This window comes from Ursus arctos, unplaced genomic scaffold (genome assembly GCF_023065955.2).
Source record: "Ursus arctos isolate Adak ecotype North America unplaced genomic scaffold, UrsArc2.0 scaffold_4, whole genome shotgun sequence".
In the NCBI taxonomy this organism is placed as follows: domain Eukaryota; kingdom Metazoa; phylum Chordata; class Mammalia; order Carnivora; family Ursidae; genus Ursus; species Ursus arctos.
The window spans coordinates 42,451,984-42,477,427 of record NW_026623056.1 but is presented as its reverse complement, the minus strand read 5'-3'; the positions used below and the strand labels follow the sequence as shown (position 1 = coordinate 42,477,427).

The 25,444-nt window shown below is 42.4% G+C and overlaps 1 protein-coding gene across 2 annotated transcripts; it reads right to left on the bottom strand.

The window, feature by feature from the left end:
• Positions 1-8,428: 8,428 nt before the first annotated feature.
• RETNLB (resistin like beta) lies at positions 8,429-25,126 on the bottom strand. Of its 2 annotated transcripts, none has more exons than XM_026500203.3 (4): positions 25,104-25,126; positions 9,786-9,935; positions 9,227-9,304; positions 8,429-8,688 (listed from the first exon to the last, which is right to left on the bottom strand). In XM_026500203.3, exons 2-4 carry the CDS (start codon positions 9,907-9,909, stop codon positions 8,561-8,563), a joined length of 330 nt encoding a protein of 109 aa, XP_026355988.1. In that variant the 5' UTR covers positions 9,910-9,935; positions 25,104-25,126; the 3' UTR covers positions 8,429-8,560. The 2 variants fall into 2 exon arrangements, with proteins under 2 accessions (XP_026355988.1, XP_057162729.1); XM_057306746.1 differs by lacking the exon at positions 25,104-25,126 and adding an exon at positions 10,121-10,193.
• Between the last annotated feature and the right edge of the window lie 318 nt (positions 25,127-25,444).

Here is a 25,444-nt window from a genome sequence, read left to right as displayed (position 1 = left end):
TTACATAGATTAGCTCTGGTAGAGTATCCAGGGCCAAGATCAATGTTTGTATAAGCATCTTGAAAATTTGGTATTTTACTCTTTAATTTGTCTAACTAGGACATTACCATACTTGAATAAATTTGTACTCTGTCCAAATAACTCATCATAAGTGGTCTGACTGATTTCCCTCCCAGCGATAGAAAGAAAGAAGATGGCCACCTGACTTGAGGGTCCATTCTGGGCTTCTCTTTTCTGTCCACCTAAAATGAAATTCTGATGCCTGCTATTTCACAATTACTCTGCTTCTTTCTGAAGCAGACGGACTGAAAGCAGACTGCGTATAGATGTTAGTAGAAGTACATGTAGATGCCTGAAACAGAAATATGTAAGTTTAGGTGAAAAGTGAACTAAATGACACTGAACTACCCCTTTCAATTTTGAGAACCTATGACTACCATGACTTCCATGTCTAAAAAAACTTTTATTTTGAAATAGCATGGACTTACAGAAAAGCTACAACAATAATAAAGCTTTCCTACACCCTTCACTCAGATTCCTCAAATGTTAACATCCTTTCATAATCAGAATTACGAAAACTAAGAAATTAACATCAATGTAACAGTATTAAATAAACTGCAGACTATTTCTCCTCTGACTTCTCCACTTTTTGCTCTTGTTGTTGTTAATATCCTGTTTTTCCCAGGATCTAGTCTTGAACCCCATACTACATTTCTTTATCATGTCACCTTAGTATCCTTCAATTTGTGATAATTCCTTAGACTTTTTACTTTGATACTACTAAGACTATTAGCCCATTCTTTTGAAGACTGTCCCTCAATTTGGGGTGGTTCGATGCTCTCTCAGGATTAGATTGAGGTCATGCGTTTTTGGCAAGAACACCACAGAAGAGAGGTACATGTGTCAGTTATCACGTCGGGTGTACTGGTAATGTTCAATTTGATCATGGAGTTAAGGTGAGATCTTCTGGGTTTATCAACTGTACAGTCACTAGTTTTCCCTCTGTAATTAATAAGCATTCAAGTGAAATACCTTGAGACTATGGAAATGGTCCAACTTCTTCTTACTGGCTATATCTGCCCCAGGTAAACAACAGCTTCTATCCCATTTCTCCCTCAGAAGCTGTCTCCTCAGATTTGGGTTAGTTTTTTTGTCAGCCCTCCGGTGGGTTCCAAAAAGTGTCACGAACTTGCCATTTATCAACCCTTTTTCTTGTTGTAGGTATAAGAGTGATGCTCGTTCCAGCTCTCTATATCCGTAAGCCAAAACCATGACACTAGATCCTTTCTTGTTTTAAACATTAGCCTCCAGGATATAATTTTCAACTATATTTCAAACTATAATTTTCAAATAAAATTTTCAGGAGAACCAATGTTTATTTAGAAAAAAATTAAATGAGGTTTAAATACGAATTAAAAACTACATGCTTTGGTCATGAGAAACAGGGTGTAAAGCAGAAGGAGCCTGGGATTGGGAAATCAAAGATCTGACTGCTGGTGTTTACTGTCCTACTAGCAATTTTTTGACCTTGATCAAGCCCCTCACCTTCCAATTAACACCTGAAAAAAAGGTAGAGGGCAGACTGGATGGTGGCTGGGCTGCTTCCTGGATATCCAATTTTCTGATTCCATGATAATAGCTCATGTGCTTCTGATGGCTCCAGAGTAGTTAATACCACTTACTGAGTGTTTTCTATGTGCCAATCACAGTGTTGGCATTTAGCACAGGAACCTCACTTAATCATTAAGACAACTTTATGAGGAAGGTAATATTATCCCCATTTTACAGAAAAGGGAACTGAGATTCCTAGATATTAAGAGCATCGACCAAGTTCATGCTGTGAAAGAGCATGAGATGTGAGGGTCCATCTGTCTAATTAAAGCCAATGTTCTATGCACAGCATGTACTTCCTATCTCTGAAATAAAACCCTGTAATAGAGGAATCAGTCTAGCATCTAGGTTGTACTTCATTTAAATTCCAGAGCATGCTATGACATATAAGAAACAGATACGAAACTCCTACACTATGTAAAATTCTGTCCTAGGCACTCTGGAGGACGGATATGACATCGTCCTTGCTGCACAGAAAACATGAAATGTAGTAGGAGAAATGAGACGTAACACATAAAGAGATAATCAACACTACAGGAAGCAATCCGCAAGTGCAAAATGAAGGTGTAGACAGATGTTGGAAGCAAGAGGAAGTCGTGGTCACTGTGGGCTGGGGTTGGTCAGAGACAGCTTCGGTGGGGATGAGGTCTGCTCCTGCCCTTCAGGGACAGGCAGGCTTTCTATAGAGTGGGATTGCGGGTGGGGGGAGGGGGAACTGGGCAGTGGCAGTGGGGTGGCAGCTGGGGTAGAAGAAATGGATTGTACAAAGGCAGAGAGGAAAAAGAAGTGTGGGGAGTGGATTAGGGCTACCAGGAATTGACACATTTGAATAAAGTGAAGATCTCCTGGGGCGGAGCAGCAAAGAAGGTTGGAGGCGCGGACCGCAGCAAAGCTGAGGACGGTAAGCTTGGTACCCCAGGCAGTGGCAGGGGTGGGCGGCAGTGAAGGTTTTTGAGTGATTTGCAAAGAGATGATTTCAGGGGAGACCCTTACGCAGATGGACACAGTGGGTGCAGCAGGTGGGGCAGGATCGGAAAGAGCAGACAGAGGCTAACGTGCAGCTCCACGCTGGGGCGCAGCCTGGTCCAGCGGAAGGGTGGCTTCAGAATCACACAGAACAGGTTAGAGTCTCCCAGCTCTGACTTCTCAGCTGTGTCACTTCAGGCAGGTTTCTCCATGGCCCTCAGCCTCAGTTGCGACTGCAATAGTAGATAACACCTTTACCATAGAAGTGTTTATTGATTCATTCAAAACATTTGTAGAGTATCCCCATTTGTCAGGTAAGGAAAAGAGAGGTAGCAGGATGACTCCAGTATATTTGGCCTGAGCAATGAGTAGAATGGATTTGCCAATCTTGTGACCTTTAAATGATATACCGTGTGTAAAAGGGTTGTTATAGCACTTGGTAAATAGTGGCTTGTCAGTACGCGCTAATGCTCCTCAAAGGACTACGGGCCTGGGCTTGGTTTGTGGCAATGCAATACAAATGAAGCCGTCAGAATGAGCTTACATCAACAGAGAGAGCGGTCAGGGCGAAAATGTGATTAGCTAGACTACGGAAGTTCTATGAAGGTTCTAAACCCCTTGTACTCCCTGAAGTGCAGAGGGGCGGAGCGGGGCAGACTTGTTCCTGGTGATCGTATCTGTCAGAGTTGCAGCAGGAAGTAGATGCCCACCCAGGCTAAGGTGTAACTAAGGAGAACCCAACAGCAGTTCAGAAGAAGGAGCAGATCCTGAAGCCGGGAGAGAGAACATAGAAATAACCCCCTGGTAGGAACTCTGGCTTTGGTAGAACATAGCGACCTGATGTGGAAGGAGCCTGGCTACATATTCTCCTCCTCCCTGCAAACTAGTACCGAAAACGTTAGCTACCACCCAGTGCTCTCCATAAAAGTTAATGGGGAGAAAAAAGGAAGATAAGAAACAATTAACTGGTGTAAAACTCAGCTTCGGAGGTCTCTTCCTCTGTAGCTGGTCACAGGCCGTGGTTGGTAGCCACAGGGTCTGTCTTCCACCACCATTTCATGCTCTCTGCCCTCTGCTCGCACCTCAGCGTGGTAGTAACACCGAAGACACAAACAGGGAGGTGAACGGACTACTTTTACTATTGGTGAGGCAGGGATGTCACAGGCAGAGGGGACTTGAGAAGTCATGGTTTGAAGGAGAGGGGGTGGAGTTTTCCTGGTTGGCCTCACGGTTTTACAGCCTTTATTGTCCCCACACTGAGATCTTGCCTCCTTCCCTTAGGCGAGGAAGCAGCAGTGGACCATGTATGCCCTACAGGATTGCGCTGCAGGACACCCGGCGTCCCCCCGGACATCTGAGGAGCCACGGGCCCAGGCACATGAGGAAGCCCTCCCCAGTTATCCTTTGCCTCCTCCTTTCTGAGGGGGCAGAAACAGCACAGGATTAGATGGAGGGGGAGAGGGAGAACACAGAAGGGGAAGGAGGTGATATGGCAGGGCACTGGAGGAGAGGAAAGATTGGTGTAGGGGAGGTTAAGGAAGAGGAGTGGGAAGAAACCTCAGGTCCCTTAGTAGCCCTTTGGGAGGGAAGGATGGAAATTATGGGTATTGGAGTTGTGACCCAACACAATGACATTACAATCCTGAGTTTGGAGAAAACCTGCTGGTACAGTAATGGGCTCAGGTGCATGAGGAAGGGCAAGGGGTGAGCAAACACCTCCACCTTCATATAGTAACTTATTTGAGAGGAAGGAGGACATGCTATTTTCATTACTGATGCTACTACAGCAGGGCTGTTTCATGCAGTCCGAGGGCTTGCATTCTTTGGGAGAGACGAAGAGCTAAGACAGGGCCTACACTGGCCAGCCCCCTCCCCTACATTCTACATCCCCCTTCTGCAAAGGAGTCAACGTATCCAGGATTGAGCCACTTAATAGTTGTGTGCTGCTGGAAAAATTATGTAACTTGTCTAAGCCTCAGTTTTCTCTTCTGCACCATGGAAATAACAGTGCTTACCTCATAGCTGTAGTGAGAAGTTAATAAAATAATAATAGAACGCCTAACAGTGCCTAGCACATGGTAAATGCTCGCGAATGTTAGGTGTAGACTTCATCGCCGAGCCACCAGCAGCTCTAGGAGCCTATAAGGCACAGGGAAGGCAGGGAGTTTGGGGATGAATCTTCCAGTTAGAGGTGGCCATCTGAAGATGGGTTAGGAAATGGGGTGGAGTCTAATAGGATTGAGAATCCAAGATATGACTGCCCCTGCTCCCATTTTCCCCTCCCAGTGTAAGTCAACCAACTCACTGAGAGCTGCTCTTACCTTTTCATCTATAGCGAAGTGTAAGCAGCACTAAGAATCCTCTGAGCTCATGAGTTGGAAGAGGGATGAGGAGGAGGCGAGAAGAGGGCTTCATCCTGGTGGAAGACAGCATCCTGCTATGAGGAAAATGTAGAGAGAAGATGAAACAATTTTGGGGTCCAGAGGGGAGAGTAGGGAAAGGACAGTGGGGAAGAACTGGACTGGGGAACCTGGATCCCTTTGCAGCACTCCTGACAGGCAGAGATGTCAGGGAACAGAGCTCTGCAGCAGGTTCAGGAAAGGGCTGCCAAGGCTGGGAGGGCACGACGTTTTTCACCCTGGCAGCATGTGGCAAGGGCTTTCCCTCATCTCCACCAACAAACACAGACAATATTTGGGATCTAAGAGAGCTGGGGAGGGTCCAGCCTTCAGAAAGAGGCCGCAACAATCTCCAGTGTGTCCAGAGAAGGACCAGCTGCCTTTGCTCTGGTTCTCTGCTGGGTAAATCTTTCCACCTTTCTCTTTCCCCCTCCCCTCTCCTCTTGGCAGCCCCACAAACCTGGCAGCTAAGTTGACAGGAATTACCAAGTTTGCTGACATCTCACATTACAGATCTTTCGTTCATTCCTTCAACAGGAAGAGGCAGAAAGGTGTGGTCTTGGGACTCTGTTGTCATCTGCTTGGTTATTATCCGTGGGACAGTAACAAAAATTCCAGCTGGTGGATGCCTAGAATTAGAATGGAAGCTCCACTGGAGCTCCATTGGAGCTCCTGGGTGGCTCAGTCGGTCTCAGACTCTTGATTTCGGCTTAGGTCATGATCTCAGAGTTGTGAGATCCAGCCCCAAGTTGGACTCTGCATTGAGCAGGAAGTCTGTTTGAGATTCTCTTTCTCTCTGCCCCTTCCCGTACTTATGTGCTCTAAAAAATAATAATAATTAATTAATTTTACAAATCTTTAAAAAAAAGAATGGAAGCTCACGAATGCAGTAATTTTTGCCTATTTTAGCCACCATTGTATCCCACTGCCTGTCACACAGCAGAACTCAATAAATACTTCTAAAAAATGAATAAATACAAACATGGATTTCTACACTTATGAAGAAATGAGGTTTTGATGATTCTAGACTTTTTTCAAATTCTTTGTTCCAGCAGCTTCAGATTCTTTCCCTCCTTCTTCCCCATACTTACAGGTTTTCCTCAAAAATCACAAGATGGTTGACTAACTCCATGGTCGCAGCTCCAGACCTCACATTCTCAAACCCAAAGCAACAAATTGGCATGGACAGTTTTGAGTCTCTGCTTTTCATCCAGGAAGCAAACCCTTTCTCAGAAGACCCAAGCAGAGTCCTCCTCTGTCTTCTTGGCCTGATTTGGGTCACATGTCCCAACTCCACCCCATGCAAAGGTATCTAGGAAAGAGAGTATTTGGCCAAGAGGAACAGTGGCTCCATTATTGACTTAAACAGTAATTTATCCCCCAGGACTGGGCACATTACTATTCTGAGTGAAACCAGGACGCTGTTCACACAGAGAAAGGGGAAATTGGCCACTCAGTGGGCACCCATATCAGCCAGAGCTACAAAATCCAATTTCTGCTTCTGCTGTTGCTAACCCCTCTGGCTTCCATCTTCACCTTGACTTTTTCTTTAAAAGATGTGCCCTCTGATGTACAGTTATTTCTTCTACAGGCACCTTGAGCGCGCGACCCGGAGACCAGTAAAACAGTGTCTGTCCCTCAATGACCACAGAAATGGGATAGAGGCACGAGAGGGAGCTGACTCGGACTTGGTAGGACACTAATTCATTTGCTCATTGCAGCTCTTCCACGGGCCAGGTATCATTCTAAGCACCGGGGATTCAATGATATGCAAGTTAGACAAAGTTTCATCTTTCATGGATTACATGTTCCAAAGGGAGAGATCATACATTAACCGATAAATACATATTTTGAAGTCAAGACTAAAAAGTATTAAAAGAAGAAGAAGAAGAAAATGACAAGAGATAGAGCATGCCAGAAAGGCTTCTCTGAAATAATGATGATTGACCTTGTGTGTGGAGAACCATGTAACTATCTGGGGGCCATGGAGTAGAAAGGCCCCAAGCTGGGAGGGTGGCTATTGCCTTTAGGAGCACCAAGAACTCAGATGTGGCCAGGGTGAAGGATTAGAAATGAGGCTGGAGATACTTCCAGGGGCTAGATGCAGATCATGCTGGCCATGATAAATACTTGGGATTTTATTTTCTGTGTAACGAGAAGTCACTGGAATATATAATTTGGCAGAAATGTGACATGATTTTGGTTTATATTTTAAGAGACTCACTCTACTTGCCATAAGTAGGGGTATTGAGTTATTATTACACCAATTAACAGTACACAATTGAACAAAACATTTGTAACAAATTTTGATAAGTAATAAACACAAACAGTATATTTTGGAAATGTATTTCTTAATGAGAGAGATGGAGCTGCTTTTTTTCCCCTTTGAGTAGTTTATATCTCCATGAACAAATAATCCTAGAGAGAGATGAGGTTGAGAGCCAAGTATATTTCCCTTTTTTCTGTTCATAGTTAAAAGCTTTAAGATGACAACTTCATAATTAAGTATGCAGGGAGGGAAAATTTTATTGTAGTAATATCATTCACTTCATTTGAATTCCTTTTAAGTATTTGTTAAAAATTATACTGCAACTTATTATTAAAAATATTTTGGGGGGGGGCCTGGGTGGCACAGCGGTTGAGCGTCTGCCTTCGGCTCAGGGCTTGATCCCGGCATTATGGGATCGAGCCCCACATCAGGCTCCTCCGCTGGGAGCCTGCTTCTTCCTCTCCCACATTCCCTGCTTGTGCTCCCTCTCTCGCTGGCTGTCTCTGTCTCTGTCGAATGAATAAGTAAAATCTTAAAAACCCATTTTGGGCGGTCTACCAATTGACGACAGGATGGTACCCTTCTACATCAAACACTAGATGCCTCACAACTTATAAAAGGACTCGTTACCCAGTCACCAGATCACTCAGCCTTTGTGCCAATATTTGAAATCATTCCTTTCCATTCTGCGGATATTTATACCCCGAGCTGATGAATCATGGTGAGGTTCTATGGCAGGTAAAGGCTGTGTTTTTCTTTTGTTATGGGGGAGAAAGACATGGCAAATTCATCACTTTGATCAAAATGGGTCTCTGACACGTTTAGAAAACAGTATATACGCAAAGCAGGAATCTAGAAATTTATTCTTGTAAAACTGGCATGACCTGTCTCCACCTTGGAAAGTCTGCCTGCACTGTTCTACTCAGTGAGCTCCATAAGGGCATGCATGTTATTTTTTTTCTCTGTACTTATAGTGCCAAGCAAAATGCCTGGCACAGTCATCGTTCTTTTGTTAAACAGTGAGGGAACTAGGAGGCTGGAGTATCAAATCCAGTTTTTCCCATTCTCCCCACATTTTTCCTCATCCTTGCTGAGAAGGGGCAATTAGGATGCTGGAGAAATTTTTTGACTAGAGCAATCCTAAGCCAGGAGCAGTAATATCAAAAATACAACCACGAGAGATGTAAAAATTGTCTTTACTACCCAAGAAGCAGGTTGTAACAAATGAAAGGGACAGTTTGAGTCAGGTTTCCTGTTTGGCTTATGGTTTCATTACGGTCATGGTCACACAGCTGGGTTCTTCTCCTCCTCCCCCTCAAGTCAGGTGGCAGCAACGAGCAGTGGTCCAGTCTATCGTGCTGCACTGGCAGTGGCATGTGGTTTCGCCCCGGATATCCCAGGAACCACAGCCATAGCCACAGGCACAGCCGGTGACAACCATCCCTGCATGGGCACATGAGACGCAGACATTAGAACCCTTGGATTTGGGGGGGGGGCACTCCTACCATTTTTCATTTCTGTGCAGCCCAGTGGTAGATCTAAGTTTTTTGGAGCTGAAAGGTAATTCAATTTTGAGAGCCCTCTTTAAGGGGAAAAAAAAATACAAAAATTACTAAAACAAACTTTAGGGAGACCTGTGAAAGTGAGGGACCTAGGCATTTCTTTGCTTAGTTTCATGATATATTTACCTCTATGCTGGCCTTACCCACCCAAATAAGGGAATAGACGGAGAAAGGGAGATGAATGACAGGGGGAATGGTAGGTGACGAATCATTAACAGGACGACTGAGGGAAGGAGGGCTGATGTGTGAGGTCATGAAAGGGAGGTGGGAAGCGAAGAGGCAGAAACCCAAGAGCCCTCAGTAGCATTGTTAAGGGAAATGAGAATGGGCCCCAGGATAATACAGACATGAGACGGGGGGCTGGTCAGGGGAGGGCACAGGGCATCTTACCCACCATTCCTCCTCATGGAGTTACTCACCTGCAGGGCAGGAGGACAGTCTGCCTGAGTTCTTGATACTGATACATGACATCTTTCTTGTTGGGGAAGGATTTAACTCTGAATAGGAGAGAAGAAGGGATATTGCCCATGATATCTGTCTCCCATAATCCCCTTCCAAATCTCCTTTTACCTCAGAGGTATCACTGTGTCCATAATCATGGTACTCACTAGCTTTTGAAGTTTACTTTCCTCATTTGTAAAATGAAAGTAATAGTTGTACTTACTTTCTAAAGTGAAAAATAATTAAGTGAAGTGATCTATGTAAAGCTTTGCATTATACTTCATTCATGATGAGTGTTCATAAGTTATAACTATCCTCCTTCTCACCACCACCATCATCAAGCTATCACCATCGGGGAAACCTGAAGTTCTAGCCAGGAATCCAAAAATGATATGGAAGCAGAGCTCTGGGTGGGAAGATTAAGCTTGAACGGACTTCAAAGAGGTTGGGTAATTGGGGACGGAATAGACAAGCTAGGTTTAGGAGCAGGAGGCATGATCAGGGGTTCTCTCCCACTCCCCGCCCCCAGTCAATCACCTAAGCCGGTGAGAGCTTCCTTTATCTTTGTAGCCACAATGGAGTCTAAGGTACACGGAGCAGTCCCTGGGGTCATCAGCTGGAGGAGGATGAGCATGAGAATGAAGCAGGAGGGAGACTTCATCCTGGAGAACAGCAGTGTCCCGGGGCCTGGAGGAAAGACAGAATGCTGGTGTCTCTGAGCTCCACTATGGCTGGGAAGAAGGGGAAAGAGCACGTGGAGAGTTTTAAGAGAGAACAGACAGAGGAACAACAGTATCAGCGTGGAAGAGCCCGGATCTCTCCCAAGTGGTTTGAAGACTTAGGAAGGGTGGCTGCAGGGCAAATTCACTCACCAAGAAGTTCAGAAAAGGTCTGCAAAAGACTAGTCAGGAAAGGATGTTTTATACCCTGTGGTACTGACGTGGACACGCCTCCACACACAAGCAAGCACAACATACAAGCACACTCCCCAGTACATTTTCAAAGAAATGCCTGCTAGGGTGTGACACACAACTGTGATAAATTCAGTGTGTCCACAATAAGCAACAGCTGCCTTTGCTCTGGTTCTCTGCCAAGGGGAGCTCTCCCGCCTTTCTGTTCTTCCCTCTGCTTTCTTCTTGGCAACCTGATAAGGACAGCACCCACGCCTTCTGTTAATGGCCCCATATTATAGGCCTTTTGTTTGATCCTTCATTAGGAAGAGGTGACTTTAGGGTCTCAGCAAAACCCTATTTGTCACCTGTTTAGACATCATTTTACTGTGCCTGGCTATTCCATCTGTGGGAAAGTAACAGAAAACCTGATTAGCAGTGGTTTATGAACAGGAAAGTTTACTATTTACTTAACCAGAAGCCTAGTGTTTGATGGCAAGGTTCTCGTTGGAGGTTCGACAGGGTCGTCACCGGCCTGATCTCTGCCCCTTTTCCCTACCATCCTCAGTTCACTGGATTTTTATCCTTGATCTGCTCTCTTGTTAGTCCCAAGTCGGCAGGCATCATGACAGCCTCAGCCAAGATCCTGAGCAGGAAGGAAGGACTGGGGCAAGGCCATTTTCTCTGGAGGCTTTGCCTTTTCATTTTGGAAGCAAGATTTTTCCCTAGAAACTCAAGCAGATTTCCCCTTATATTTCACTGTTCAGTTCTGGGTCACATGACCTCCCTTTCCAGTGTGACCAAGAAATTGAGTAGATCGCTACAACCCCTTATATAAGACCATTGGGCTCATATGTGATTTATTCTCTAGGATGGGATACATGGTCACCAGGATTGAATCCCATGATTTAAAAGCAAGATGAAGAAGCAGAGAATGGCTGTTGGATAACCCTTGTCGGAGGCAGTCAGGTGGGGAAGCCTGACTCTGCTGCTGCTGTGGCTAGACTCACTGCCCCTTTCCCTAAAGATGCCCTCTGAGGACCAGCTATTTCTTCGACATATCTCTCTCAGGAAACTTCGAGAATGGGGCTCGATGACGCTAGCAAAAAGTCAAGGATGCTTCCTTAATGCCCCAATAGGAGCTGAGGAAACAAAAGAGTGATAAAGAGCAGGAAAGAGCACAGACTTGGGTTTGGTATAAAAGTTGGGTACATTTGTCCATTTGTTAATTCAGTGACTATAGAGTTTCTCTATACAAATCGTAGCTCTGGTGGGCAGCGGGCAATGTAGGCAAGGTTTCTGCGCTCTTGAGACTACACTCTAGGGTGGAAAATAAATTTATAATATGTCAGATATTGAAAAATGCCCTGAAGGAGAAGAAATGAAGGCAAGGCAATTGAGTATACTTCTGTGCTTTATAGAATGCAGTGCGTTCAGGGACGACATCTCAGAAAAGATAACTTGTAAACAGTGACCTGTGGATGTGTGGGGTAAAGCACAGAAAACGCTGGGACAAATGTTTCAGGCTAAGGGGCAAGCAAATATAAAAAGCATAAGGTGGGAAGGAATAGTAACAAAGGCAGTGTGGCCGAAGAGAGTGAAAAGAATAAGGACAGAGAAATGAGAAAAGTGGCCAAAAACACAACTGGGGCCAGGACGGTTATACAGCACTTGTAAACCAACGTACGGCCTCTGGTTTTTATTGTAAATTTGATGGGAAATTACTGGAGCATTTTGCTCAGGGGAGTGATGATATGACTTATTTACATAAGATCATTTATGTTTTACAAAGCTTACTAAGGCCACTGCTATGGAAGAGACTGGAGGAAAACAGGTAAGCAAGGAAACCCAGCAGCAAGCTTTTGTACAGTTCCGGATATCAAATGGTAGTAAGGGAAGGAGTGAGAACTGGATAAATTTTCGTTACATACAGAAGGTTGAGCCTTTTAAGTTCTACTAATGCACAGGGTATGAGATACAGGAGAAACAGAGTAATGAAAGATCAAGTTATATTCTAAATGACTTGTTGAAGAATGATGCCATTTGCTAAAATGGGGACCCCTGGGGACAGAACAGATATGGCAAGAATGTTAAATCATATTTGATCAGAGTCAATTCAATAGGCCTATTAGACATCCAGGTGGAGCTGTGGCATAAGAGTTGTGTATACAAGTCTGGGGTTCAGGGGAAAGGTGAGATATAAATTTGAGATATAAATACATAGCAGGACAGGAGTTGTAGACACAAAGGCAAACTTGAATGTTTCCAAAGTGTCATGAACTTACTTTAAAAATAGAAATGAAGGCATATTACAAACCCCAAGTTAGTAAAAGGAAGGAAATAATAAAGATCAGAATAGAAGTAAATGAAATAAAAACTAAAAAAAAAAGAAAGAAAGAAAGAAAGAAAAAAGTAATGACATTAAGAACTAGTTCTTTGAAGGGCACCTGGGTGGCTCAGTTGGTTAAGCCTCTGACTCTTGGTTTTGGTTCAGATTGTGATCTCATGGGTCATGCGATCAAGCCCCATGTCAGGTTCCCCACTCAGTGGGGTGTCTGCACCCTCTCTCCTCCTGCCTCTTCCCCCACCCATGTGCTCTAGCTCACTCTCTCTCTCTCAAATAAATAAATAAATCTTTTTTTTTTAAAAAAAGAACTGGTTCTTTGAAAAAATAAACAAAATCGCTAAGCTTTTAGCCAGACTCATTAAAAGAGAGAGAGAGAGAGAGAGAGAGAGAAGGGACCTAAATAAACAAAATCAGAAATGAAAGAGCAGAGTAACAACTGACACCACAGAAATACAATGATAATAAGAGAGTAATAAGAAAAATTATATGTCAACAAATTGGACTACCTAGAAATAAATGGATACATTCCTAGAAACATACGATCTATTAAGGCTGAATCAGGATGAAATAGAAAATGTGAATACATTGATAACAAGTAATGAAATTGAACTATTAATCACAACAAAAAAAAGCTCAGGACCAGATGGCTTCACAGGTGAATTGTACCAAGTATTTAAAAAAGAGTTAATACCTATTCTCCTCAAACTATTACAAGAAATAGAAGAGGAAGGAAAGCTTCCAAATACATTCTATGACCAGCATAACCCTCATACCAAAACAGATAAAGACACTACAGAAAAAGAAAACTACAGGCCAATATCCTGATAAACGTAGATGTAAAAAAATCCTCAATAAAATATTAGCAAACCATGTTCAGCAATACATTAAAAAATAATTCATCACAATCAAATGGGACTTATTCCAGGGATACAAGGTTCGTTCAATATTCACAAATCAATTAACATGATACACCATATTAACAAGAGAAAGGATAAAAACCATATGATCATTTCCATAGATGCTGAAAAAGCATTTGACAAAGTACAACATCCATTCATGATAAGAATTCTCAACAAGGTGAATTTAGAGGGAACATAGCTCAATATAATAAAGGCCATATAATAAACCCACAGCTAATATAATACTTAATGTTGAAAAGCTGAGAGCTCCTCTAAGATCAGAAACAAGAGAAGGATGTCCACTCCCACTTTTATTCAACATAATACTGGAAGTCCTAGCCACAGCAACCACACACACACACACACACACACACACACACACACACAAGAAAAAAGCTTCCGAATTGGTAAAGAAGTTAAACTGTCACTATTAGCAGATGACATGATACAATGCATTGAAAACCCTGAAGACCAGAAAACTTAGAATAAATAAATTTAGTTAAGTTGCAGGATACACAATTAGCACCCAGAAATCAGTTGCATTTCTATACATTAGTAACAGTAGCAGAAAGAGAAATCAGGAAAACCATCTATTTATAACTGCAACAAAAAGAATAAAGTACCTAGCAATTCATTTAACCAAGGAGGTGAAAGACCTATAATCTGAAAAGCACAAAACATTGATGAAGTAAAATGAAGACAACACAAATGGAAAAATATTCTATGCTCATGAATTAATATTGTCAAAACGTCCATACTACCCAAAGCAACCTACAGATTCAAAGCAATCCCCATCAAAATACCAACAGCATTTTTTGTAGAACGAGAATAATACTAAAATTTGTATAGAACCACAAAAGACCCTGAAAAACCAAAGCAATCTTGAGAAAGAAGAACAGAAATGGAGGTAACATGATCCCAGATTTCAAATATACTTCAAAGCTATAATTATTAAAAACAGTACAGTACTGACTCAAAAATAGGTGCATAGATCAATAGAAGACAATAGAAAGCCCAGAAATAAACCCATGCTTATCTAGTCAATTAATCTATGACCTAGGAGGCAAGAATATACAATGGAAAAAAGAGAGATTCTTCAATAAATGGTGTTGGGAAAACTGGCAGCCACATGCAAAAGAATGAAACGGGACCACTTCCTAGCACCATACATAAAAATAAACTCAAATGGGTTAGAGAGCTGAATGTGAGACCTGAAATCATAAAACTTCTAGGAGAAAACATAGGGAGTAATCTCTCTGACACTGGCTTTAGCAACATTTTTCTAGATATGTCTCCTCAGGCAAGGGAAACGAAGGCAAAAATAAACTATTGGGACTACACCAAAATAAAAAGATTTTACACAGTGAAGGAAACCAAAACAAAACGACAACCTACTGAATAGGAGAAGATCTTTACAAATGATATATATGATAAGGGGTTAATATCCAAAATATATGAAGAACTCATACTACTCAATATTATAAAAATAAGTAATTTGATCAAAACATGGGCAGAGGATTTGAATAGACATTTTTCCACAGGCACGCAGAAGGCCAACAGACCCATGAAAAGATGCTCAACATCAGTAATTACCAGGGAAATGCAAGTCAAAACCACAATGAGATATCATCTCACACCTGTCAGAATGGCTAGACTCAAAAACACAAGAAATAACAAGTGTTGGCAAGGCGGCGGAGAAAAGGGAATACTTGTAAATTGGCTATCGCCACTGTGGAAAAGAGTATGGAGGTTCCTCAAAAAATTAAAAATAGAAATACTATGCAATCCAGTAGTTCCACTATTGGGTATTTACCCAAAGACAATAAAATACTAATTTGAAAAGATATATGCACCCCTATGTTTGCTGCAGCATTATTTACAGGAGACAAGATATGGAAGTCGCCCAAGTGTCCATCAACAGATGAATGGATAAAGAAGATGTGGTGTCTATGTGTGTGTGTGTATTATATATGTATATATATAATGGAATATTAGTCATAAAAAAGGATGAGCTCTTGCCGTTTGCAACAACATGGATGGATCTAGAGGGTATAATGCTAATTGAAACAAATCAGTCAGAAAAAGACAAATACCATATGATTTCACTGAAATGCAGAATCTAAAAAACAAAACAAATGAATCAACCAATAAACCAACAAACAAAAAGCAGAAACAGACCCATAAATAGAGAAAACAAACTGATGGTTGTCAGGGGAGAGGGGAGGGCAAGGATGAGCAAAATGGTGAAGGAGAGAGGGAGATACAGGTTTCCAGGTATGGGATGAATAAGTCACAGGGATAAAAAGGGAATCTAGTCGATGACACTGTAATAGTGTTGCATGGTGACAGATGACAGCTGCACTTGTGGTGAGCAGAGCATAATGTACAGACCTATTGAACCACTGTGGTGTGTTCACCTGAAACTAATGTAACCTTGTGTGTCAACTACATTTCGATAAAAAAAAAAATGAGGGTTGAGAGCTGAGACTGAATATATAGGGCGTATCCATATAAGTGGAAGTTTCCTGAATTAACTTCCATGTAGAATACGTTGCTTATTAAAGGATGAGAAATTAAAAGGTGTTAATTTTAAGTTTACACAAATATTATTAAAACTCAACACTGGGGCGTCTGGGTGGCTCAGTCGGTTAAGCATCTGCCTTTGGCTCAGGTCATGATCCCAGGGTCCTGGGATGGGGCCCCATGTCGGGCTCTCTGCTCAGCGGGGAGCCTGCTTCTCCCCTCTCCTTCTGCCTGCTGGTCTGCCTGCTTGTGCTCTCTATCTCTCTGTCAAATAAATTAATAAAATCTAAAAAAAAAAGATACTCAACAGTAATCAGAGCAATTTTTTAGACTAACAATGTTTTGTGGGAGGAGTATTTCACCATTGACATTATTTAGAATTGCCAGTGTATGGTGATAATAAAAATTGAATAGACTTTTACTCAGATTTATTCTTGCTTTTAAATTCTCTGCAGACAACGTACCCTGCTTCTTGCCTTCGTCCCTGACCTTGGCAGTCACTGCTTATGCTATAAGGGTGTTGCCAGGGAAAAACCACTGCTCGTTAGAGCTTCCACCTCAGCATCCCTGGAAAACAGTCAGTAGGTCTCACACAAAGAAGATGGAAGAAAGGTTTTCGTTCCTCCAAAATTTGTAGACAAACTAAGTGGAATCTTAACATTCTTCTCTCTTTGGAGCTATCTTCTTCCTAAGAGCGCACTGGTTGCCCAATCACTCAAATGTGGAGGCAAATTTTTTATCATTTTTATCTCCTCTGCCGTCCAATCCTCTACTGCTCACTTTTCATTTTATTTTATAGTATGTAAATAAAGTTTGAAATATTGGTAGCATACTGGGGATGTACTGTATGGTGACTAATATAACAAAATAAAAATTATTTTAAAAAATTGGTAGCATAGAGCAGAGGCTGAAAAACTGGGACCTTAAATCTCAGTAAAAGTAACTGAGCAATTAAGAAAAGTAAAGGTAGGAAAGATGGTGCTGGGGCTGACGGGATCATCTATGACAGGTTAAGCTAAGGCACAGCATTCTTTTCCTATGACTTCCCTTGTGCATGTGGCAGAGGTCTTCAATGTGGAATGTGGAAATACGTAAAACAATCCGTGCGTTATAAGAAGTAAATAATACAGTTTCTCGTTTTCAGTTTTCTCATTCTTTAACCTTTTCTGTTTTTATATGTTTTATAGTAAACCTATTTGTACCTGTTTACAGTTTATAACTTGCATTTGAATGTATGTTTAATTTTTAAAAACTCATGGTACATCTGAAAAAAATAGGAGACCAGAAAAACCAATAGCCACAGGAAGTTTGCAGGTGTCTCAAGCACAAATTTCTAGCTGTCTTTGGCTAGAGGTGGAGAGTTCTCTGATGAGGCATGGAAGTGCTACTATTTCATCTTGTGGATGCATATACTTTAGACAGTACATGAAAAACCAGTCAGGTTGATATTCGATGTAAAAACTGAAGTCAGGGGTGCCTGGGTGCCTCAGTCAGTTGAGCATCCGACATTTCATCTCAGCTCAGGTCTTGATCTCAGGGTCGTGGGTTCCAGCCTGGCATTGGGCTCCATACTGGGCATGGAGCCTGTTAAACAAACAAACAAAACTGAAATGCAGATAAAAATTGAGAGGCTGACTCTGGAAAAGAGTATGGAGATTCCCGAAAAACAGTATGGAGATGCCTCAAAAAGTTGAAAATAGAATTACCCTACAATCCAGCAATTGCACTACTAGGTATTTACCTAAAGGATACAAAAACACTAATTCAAAGGGATACATGCACCCCCCCTGTTTATAGCAACATTATCTACAACAGCGATGTTATGGAAGAAGCCCAAGTGTCCATCGATAGATAAATGGATAAAGAAGTTGTGGTACACACACACACACACACACACACACACACACACTGGAATACCATTCAACCAAAAAAAGGAATGACATCTTGCCATTTGCAACAACATGGATGGAGCTGGAGAGTATAATACCAAGTGAAATAAGTCAGTCAGAGAAAGACAAATACCATATGATTTCACTTATATGTGGAATTAGAGAAACAAAACAAATGAGCACAGGGGGGAAAAAAAGGAGCGAGGGAGGCAAACCAAGAAACAGACTCCTAACTATAGAGAACAAAGTAATGGTTACCAGAGGGGAGGTGTGGGGGGGATGGGTTAAACAGGTGATGGGGATTAAGGAGGGCACTTGTTGTGAGAAGCACTGGGTGTTGTATGTTAAGTGTTGAACGGCTAAATTCTACACTTGAAACTAATATTTCGCTGTGTGTTAACTAACTGGAATTTAATTAAAAACCTAAAAAAAAAGAAATGAGAGGCTGACCCACCCTGAATAGAGGTTAGTCATGGATTTGCTTGGAGATAGGGCAATACATCCCTCAAAAATTATCTTGGAATCGGTTCAAGGGGTACAGAGGTACCTGATTAAGACTGCAGAGTTCTGCATCATCAAGCAGAGAAAAAAAAATGGCTCTATAAAACTTGATGAGTTGATCCTGTCCATTAGCTGTGAACCCATAAAATATCTTCACTCATCAAGGTTCTAATCAGGTGCAAGTCGGTTATAAGAAGAAAATTTGCATTCCAGTGCCCAAAAAGAGTATTCCTGAGTGGCTCAGTGAATTTATTTGTCCAAAAGATCAGTAATTGGACCATCCAGGTCCTTTGGATGCTGGAAATGTCTAATAGATGATAGTATGTTCTTGGCATTTGTTGTTAAGTTAGTTGTAGTAATACTAGGCTAACAGACTCAACTGTTGGGTGTGGACAAAAGCAGAGGTGAGAGACAGAGATCCTGGATGGAGATGACTGCCGTAAGGGACACTGGAAGGAATAATGAAGGAAGAGTCTGGAGAAGAGAATAGTGAAAAGAAAGAGGTTGAGCATGGTGGAGGCTAAAGGAGGCAAAAACATGTAGATTTTCCCGGAAGTGGATAGCATTTTGGTGGAAGGGTTTAAAAGTGACATAGATCAAGTCTGCATTATTAGATTCACCCTGGGATCACCTGTCATGGCAGCCATTCTAGCTCAGTGCTCTCCTCTATACTTGTTATTCTGTCTCCTGTGTCTGTGAGAAGAAGGAGTCTTAATGGAAAAACCTTTCCTTAATTATCATTATATTAGTCTCTTTCTCCTATGGACAAGTAGTTATTATAAATGTGAGCACTTTAAAGTGATAAAATAATTATGTCTCATGAGACCAAGTCTGGTGGGGAAGAGGAAAGGGGAGGGAAGGCCTGGGAAGGCTAGGGAAGGGCAAGGAGGGAGGGTGGGAGAGGGGAAGGGAGGAGGGGAGGGAGGGAGGAGGGGAGGGAGGAAGGACGGTAGGGAGGGAGGACGGGAGGGAGGGAGGGAGGGAGGGAGGGAGGGAGGAAGGAAGGAAGGAAGGAAGGAAGGAAGGAAGGAAGGAAGAAGGGAGAGGCAGGGAGGGAAAGAGAAGAAAGGGAAAAAAGTTATATGCTCAAAAGAAGGTAGAGGAGAGGTGCGGAAGGAAAGCTAGAATTAATTTTATGAGCAGAGATGGATCAGAAAGGCTTAGAAAATGAATATTGGCTGGATGCTGGTGTAGAGCTAAATGAGGAGAACATGGGGTATAAGAGCCAGGGAGACTGGGCAACCCATTATTTGAAATAATGCACTACTACATTTGGGGTATGCCAGGATTGATCCTTTTGCACCAAAACTCAGTGATAGTCCTTAGAAAGTTAACAGAAATATCCTCATGGCATATTTCAGTAGCATGGTATATTTCAACAGCATGAAAAACTCTAGCTTGTCTCTCAAGTTGAAGCAGGATAGAATCAGATAGAAGGGTAGAAAAATTCTTAGGCCAACATTCATCCATTCAGTTATTCAACCAGCCAACCAACAACCATTGACATCTGCCATCTGTAGGTGCTGGAGACACAGAGAAGCATTAAGAAATGATTCTTGCTCCCGAACTACTTAAAATCTAGTAAGGCATCAGATGTTAGGGAAGAGAAACAACTGGGCAGAGCAGAGATACTTACTGATGTCTAATTATTAGACTATGAACCTATGATGTATCCACAGTGAGACCCTTACCCTTTAAGTCATTTACGGCATTAAGCTTCTATCACCACTAAGAATGAGCAAGAAACATGACTTCTCCATTTTTTCTTCTTGATATTTCCAGGGAGAGAGAGAGAGAGAGACAAGCAGTAGACTGTATTGGTGAGAGAATGCAAATGGCTGATAAAAATGGGAAAATGTTCAACATTATTGACAATGATATACAAATTGAGATAGCTATGAATGTCAGTTTCACCTCTCAGATTCACCAGGGTTAAGGAAAAGGGGAAAATAGGGATTCCTTGTATTCTTCTGCTGAGAACATAAAATTATTTTAAATTTTTTATGGGAAGTCATTTGGCAAAATATCTCAAAGTCTTAAAATATATTTCTTTTGACCCAGCAATTCTAATTTATGAACTTAACCTTAAAGAAATAACCAGAGATATGCACAAAGATTTATATGAAAAAGTTCACTATATGATTATTTATAGTAGTAAAAATACACAAAATATATAAATAAGTCACAGCACATTAATATAAGATTAAGTACATTATGAGAAAATGTTTAGGGCATGCTGTTGGATTCTAAAAATCAGGGAACAAAACAGTATGTATATCTTGACCTAATGTAAAGATGTATAGAAAAATGCTGGGCGTACATACGCTGATGATATTAACAGTCATTCTCTTGGGGTGGTGGGATTAAGGGTGATTTTTATTTCCTTATTTATAATTATTGATACATTTTCCACTTTTTCCATAGTTATAATGTTTTACTTTTTAAAAATCATTTTAAAAGTTATCTGCAGTAGGTAGAGGTAAAGAGAACAGTCCACAGTCCTCCAATTCCTGCACACATGTCTCTTTGACTTTGCTGTGCCTCCCATCAAGAGATAGTCTGTTTCCCCACCTCCTAACTCTGCTCTGGACTTGTGACTTACTTTGACCAATGCATATGGCAGAAATTATGTAGAACTTCTGAGGTTAGGCTCTAAGACGCCTGTGGCTTCCACTTTGTTCCCTTGAAGTGCTGCTCTGAAACCACCATGTAAGGAAACCAGTCTAGCCTACTAGAAGATAAGAGGCCTCTCAGAGGAGAACCAAATTCTTCTAGTCAACAGCCAGGGCCACCTACCAGACATCAGTGAAGGAGTCAGGGACTCTCTCTAGCTGAATGCAGCAAAATGAGTGAGCCTGGATGAGCCTACCAGAAAAACCTCCCCATCAACCCACAGAACCCCATGAGAAAGAAATTGTTGTTTCGACACTAAATTTTGGGGTGAACTGTTACTCAGAAATAGATATGAAACAGCCACATAACCATTGATTTTTTTTAAAAAAGAAGTCATAGGATGGCTGTTGTCAATCTAGCTTTCAAGGATCTTGAAAATATTGCCTCAGAAATTGAAACGGAAGCATTATGGGTGTTGTGGTATAGTTTACATTTTGGAAGAATGACTGGTGAGAAGAGACTGGTGGTCTGCAATGGGTCAGGAAATAGGTAGGGAGCATGTTTTTGTGTATGTGTGGCTTTTCCTCATTGAAAGAGAACAATTTCTCTAAAGTATCTGCAGATGGCTCAAAATGGACCCCCTGCTGGCTGTCGGCAGATTCTTGGATCCTCCTTCCTGTGAGTGTGTGTGTGGGGGGGGGGGGGGCGGTAAGGCAGTGCTTGGCTGGATTCCCGCATCTCTTTCAGACCTTCATCACCCAGTGGAACCTCCAGGGGTAGAGGAGAAGGAGAGAGCCATACTATTTTTGAAGATATTCTCAAAACTTATATTTCTTGACCAGAGAAATAAGGAACACTCGGCAGAAATGGTGCAAAAAGACTGTGAACTCTTTCCTCTTGACGTCTCTATGGGGAAATTTCCAAGGTATCTTCCCAACACTTCAGCCCCTAGTCATCCACATATCATTATAGGAATGAAAACTTGAAGATAAGTCCCATGAGTCTGTCTCGGATGTCAGCCTGAGTTCAGCAGTAGAGTGTTAGAGCAACCAGGGCCCTTGGAGATGATCTAATTCTAATCCGTCATTCAAAAGACAACTCCCTCTAAGACTGAGACAACTGTTGTGGCTGACTTCAGGTCACAGATGAGCAGCTTTGCAGGCACAAAGCTGGGAGCAACCCCAGGTCTCTCTGCTCCTCTGCTTTGCACCCTGTCTGCTGTTGTCCCACTTCTTCAAGCCTAAATAGGATCGGAGAGGTGGGATGAGACATTGCCTTTGTTAATTTTAGGCACATTTCACATTTCAGTGCGATTGTTGGTTGTAAAAGAGGGAAGTCCAGAAAGTCATACAGCCAAAATATGTTATGCAAAAATATAAATAAACCATTAAATAAAATAGCAAAGTGATTCCTTTCTCTGGGTGCAAGGATGCTCGAGACCACCGAGAGTGAAGGCTGCTCAGATCCAGTTGCACAGGTTGTGCTCTCTTTGGCAAAGGTGCTTCGGAAGCCAGATGTCTGGTGATGGCTGTTAACTCACACCTCTCCTACTGGGTAATTGATATTTATTATAAAACTTTGCAGGGGCATGTGGGGATCGGGGAAAAGAATTCTGACAACTGCTAGTTTCAATATTCAATTTTTTGCAGTTCGTCTCCCCCGAACAGAATCTTCATGAATGTCATACTCGCTGACATATTCCTCCACAATTGGTCCCCATTATTATTATTTTGTCTCTTCCATCTGAGTTCTGGCCAAGAGCCTGGAGATGGGGATGAGGGCTTCAAAGCTGTGTCAGCAAACACAAGAACGGTGATCTACTGTCACATGCCCAAATCCGACCGTCGTGCCCATAAATCAGAGTCCAGGAGTTCGTTCTGCTCTGAGGTCCCCTCCTTCTTTCTGCCGTACTTCCTCCTTGGAATTAAGAATTTCTGGCCCAGAATGAAGGGAAGAATTTAAACGATTGGCTCTTTCTGGAGCTTTTTGATGCCAACCAAGACATCTGGGGTGTGACCTCAACACTCCCCTTTTGGCATCAAGTTCAGGCCAAGGCTCCACAATGTCTGAGCTTGCTTTAGTCCTGACAGCCTTCAGTTTTTGTTGGTCCTCTGAGTCCTCATTTATCTCACTCTTCTGCCAGCAAAATAATAAGTTATGCTTGTACAAATCTGGCAAAGCCCCAGGGTATTTGGGGGGCTGTCACTTTTTGTTGGCATGAAGCCCTGTCTACTTGTTCTTGGGGTCCTGGCCTGGAGGCCTGGTGGTAGGAGTGGAGGTCTGGGCAATATGAGGATCAAGAGCTGGAAAACCCGTAACCTCATTTACCCCTTGTTTTTCGAGAAATTTTTCATTAAGGTCAAAGGCACACATGGCATTTAGAGCAGGAGTCAGAACCCAAGAAGTCAGGAGTTGAGCAGGCCCTGGGACAACATGAGCGGTAAAAGCATAACTGGGAGCAAAGGGAGAAGGTCTAATAACACAAAGGATGCAAATTTTGGCTGAAGAGTTTGGCCTGGACACTATTTTGTAAAAGTTAAAGTAGCTGCCCACAAGAAACTGTAGGATATTTCACTTTCAAATCCAAATTTCCATCTCCTCTTGAGGCACCATGTGGGCCCTCAGCTCAGGTAGGGGAAGTCTGTCCCATCTGGAGCTTTCTCTCCAAACACTTATCCCAGAGGAAAGTGCTCATTTCAGGTTTGCCCTTCTTGGTCCCCAGTTTCCATTTTCTTCACAAAGGCTTGGCTAGAGTACAAAAGACACACACTTTCCTTTTCTCTGATTTTTCCTCTAAAGGAATGCTTATTGTTTAAATCAAGGACAAGTATTCGAGAAAACGGAATTCTGACCTTCCTGATGCTGTTTCTATTTCATATTGTGATTTTCTTGTTCCCCAAATCCTTCATCCCAATCACATACTTGAGCCTGTTCTTTGGGGAGAAATCGTGTAAAACCCCATGTGTGGCCTTAGTGTCATCATTTTAAGGAGCTAAAAACAGGTTTTCCGAGCAATTTCTTTTTTTTTTTTTAAAGGACCCGTTTGTGTTCTGGTCCAAGATGGAAACATGGATCCTAAACTCACCTCCTTCACAGATACGCAAAATATATACCTATTTACAGAGAAACTCCTCCTAAAGAACCGAGGGCTGACTGAACATTACCTGCACCACAAAAGATAGAGCGACCACACAGAGACCAGCAAGACAGATGGAGACAGGGTCGTGAAGGGAACCCCCACCCTCCACGCTGCCATCTGCAATGGGGAGGGATGGCACTGAGAGCCCGAGAGCAGATTTGTCTGCCCTGAGGCATAGAAACAAAGCCACAGCTTAAAAGGGCAACTGCTAATTAGGGAACCAGCCCTAGAACCCTGCTAAATGGTACGGGAGTTGCTGGCAGTCTCTCCTTCACCCCCCCCCACGCCCCGGGGTCAGACTTGCACTGCAGACTGGCACTGTACTTTCAGGGGCCTGGCCCTCATTTCCTCTCCCTCCATAGAACTCCGGGGGGGTCCGAATCCCGTCTTGGCAGCGGCAGCTCAGAGGACTCAAAATACCACAAAGTGTTTTACTATTTTTCCAACATGTAAGTATGCTGGCATAATAAACACAAACACTTAAAAGTGTCACCAAATTCATAAGCAGTTTTTGGTTTTTATGTATTTACATTTACACCTCGCATGTTTGCACTTCTTTTCACCCCTTTTGCTGTCGACTCTCCTCCAGACTTCTGTCATCTTTCCCCAGGCTTATTGATCCCCCAAGCGTCTCCTTGAAAGTGTCCTTGCTCCCTCTAACTCAGTCCCCACATGGTACCCAGGGAATGCTTCCTAAATGCAAATCTGCAGCAATCAAAATCTTTCCTAGTTCTCTCACCGAATGAGCAGGATTTGGTAGGATAAAATGATTATGCAATTCTCTTCTTTTTTCCCCTGGACCTTCAAACCTGCATGTCTGTTCCTACTCGTTCTCCATTCTTGGATGGAATCTCCAGCAGGTTCTGCAGCTTTTTTGAGTACTCCAGAGATAACCAAAGAGGTGCTTTGCTTTGCCATGTAAAATCCAGTTCCACTGAATTATTTCCTAACCAGTTGAGTTATATCTAAATGAAGTGTGTGCTGCCCGCCCCCCGCCCCCAACTAGGCTGGTACCAGTTAAGAAGGCTCCCGTGGGAGGGGCCTTTGCACTTACCTTCCCAACCAGGCTCAGTTCCACTCATCTTCAAGTCACATAAAGGTCACTTCCACAGGGGAGGTTTCTCTCCACGATTTCATCTTAACCCTTAACAAACAGTAAATATGTAGTTATTTCTATGAATCATTTTATGCTTCTCTCCCCCACTGGACTATAATCCCCGTGAAGGCAGAGATTATGTTTACCTTGTTGGTGGCCCAGATCCTTAATAATACTCTCTCAAGAAATATTCATTTTGATAAATGAATATGAAAAATGTTTCTTAATGAATACTGGAAAGTATGACATCTATCATGGAAGTATAAAGGATGTTTAAAAGGGGTCCTTTTTTTACTGAA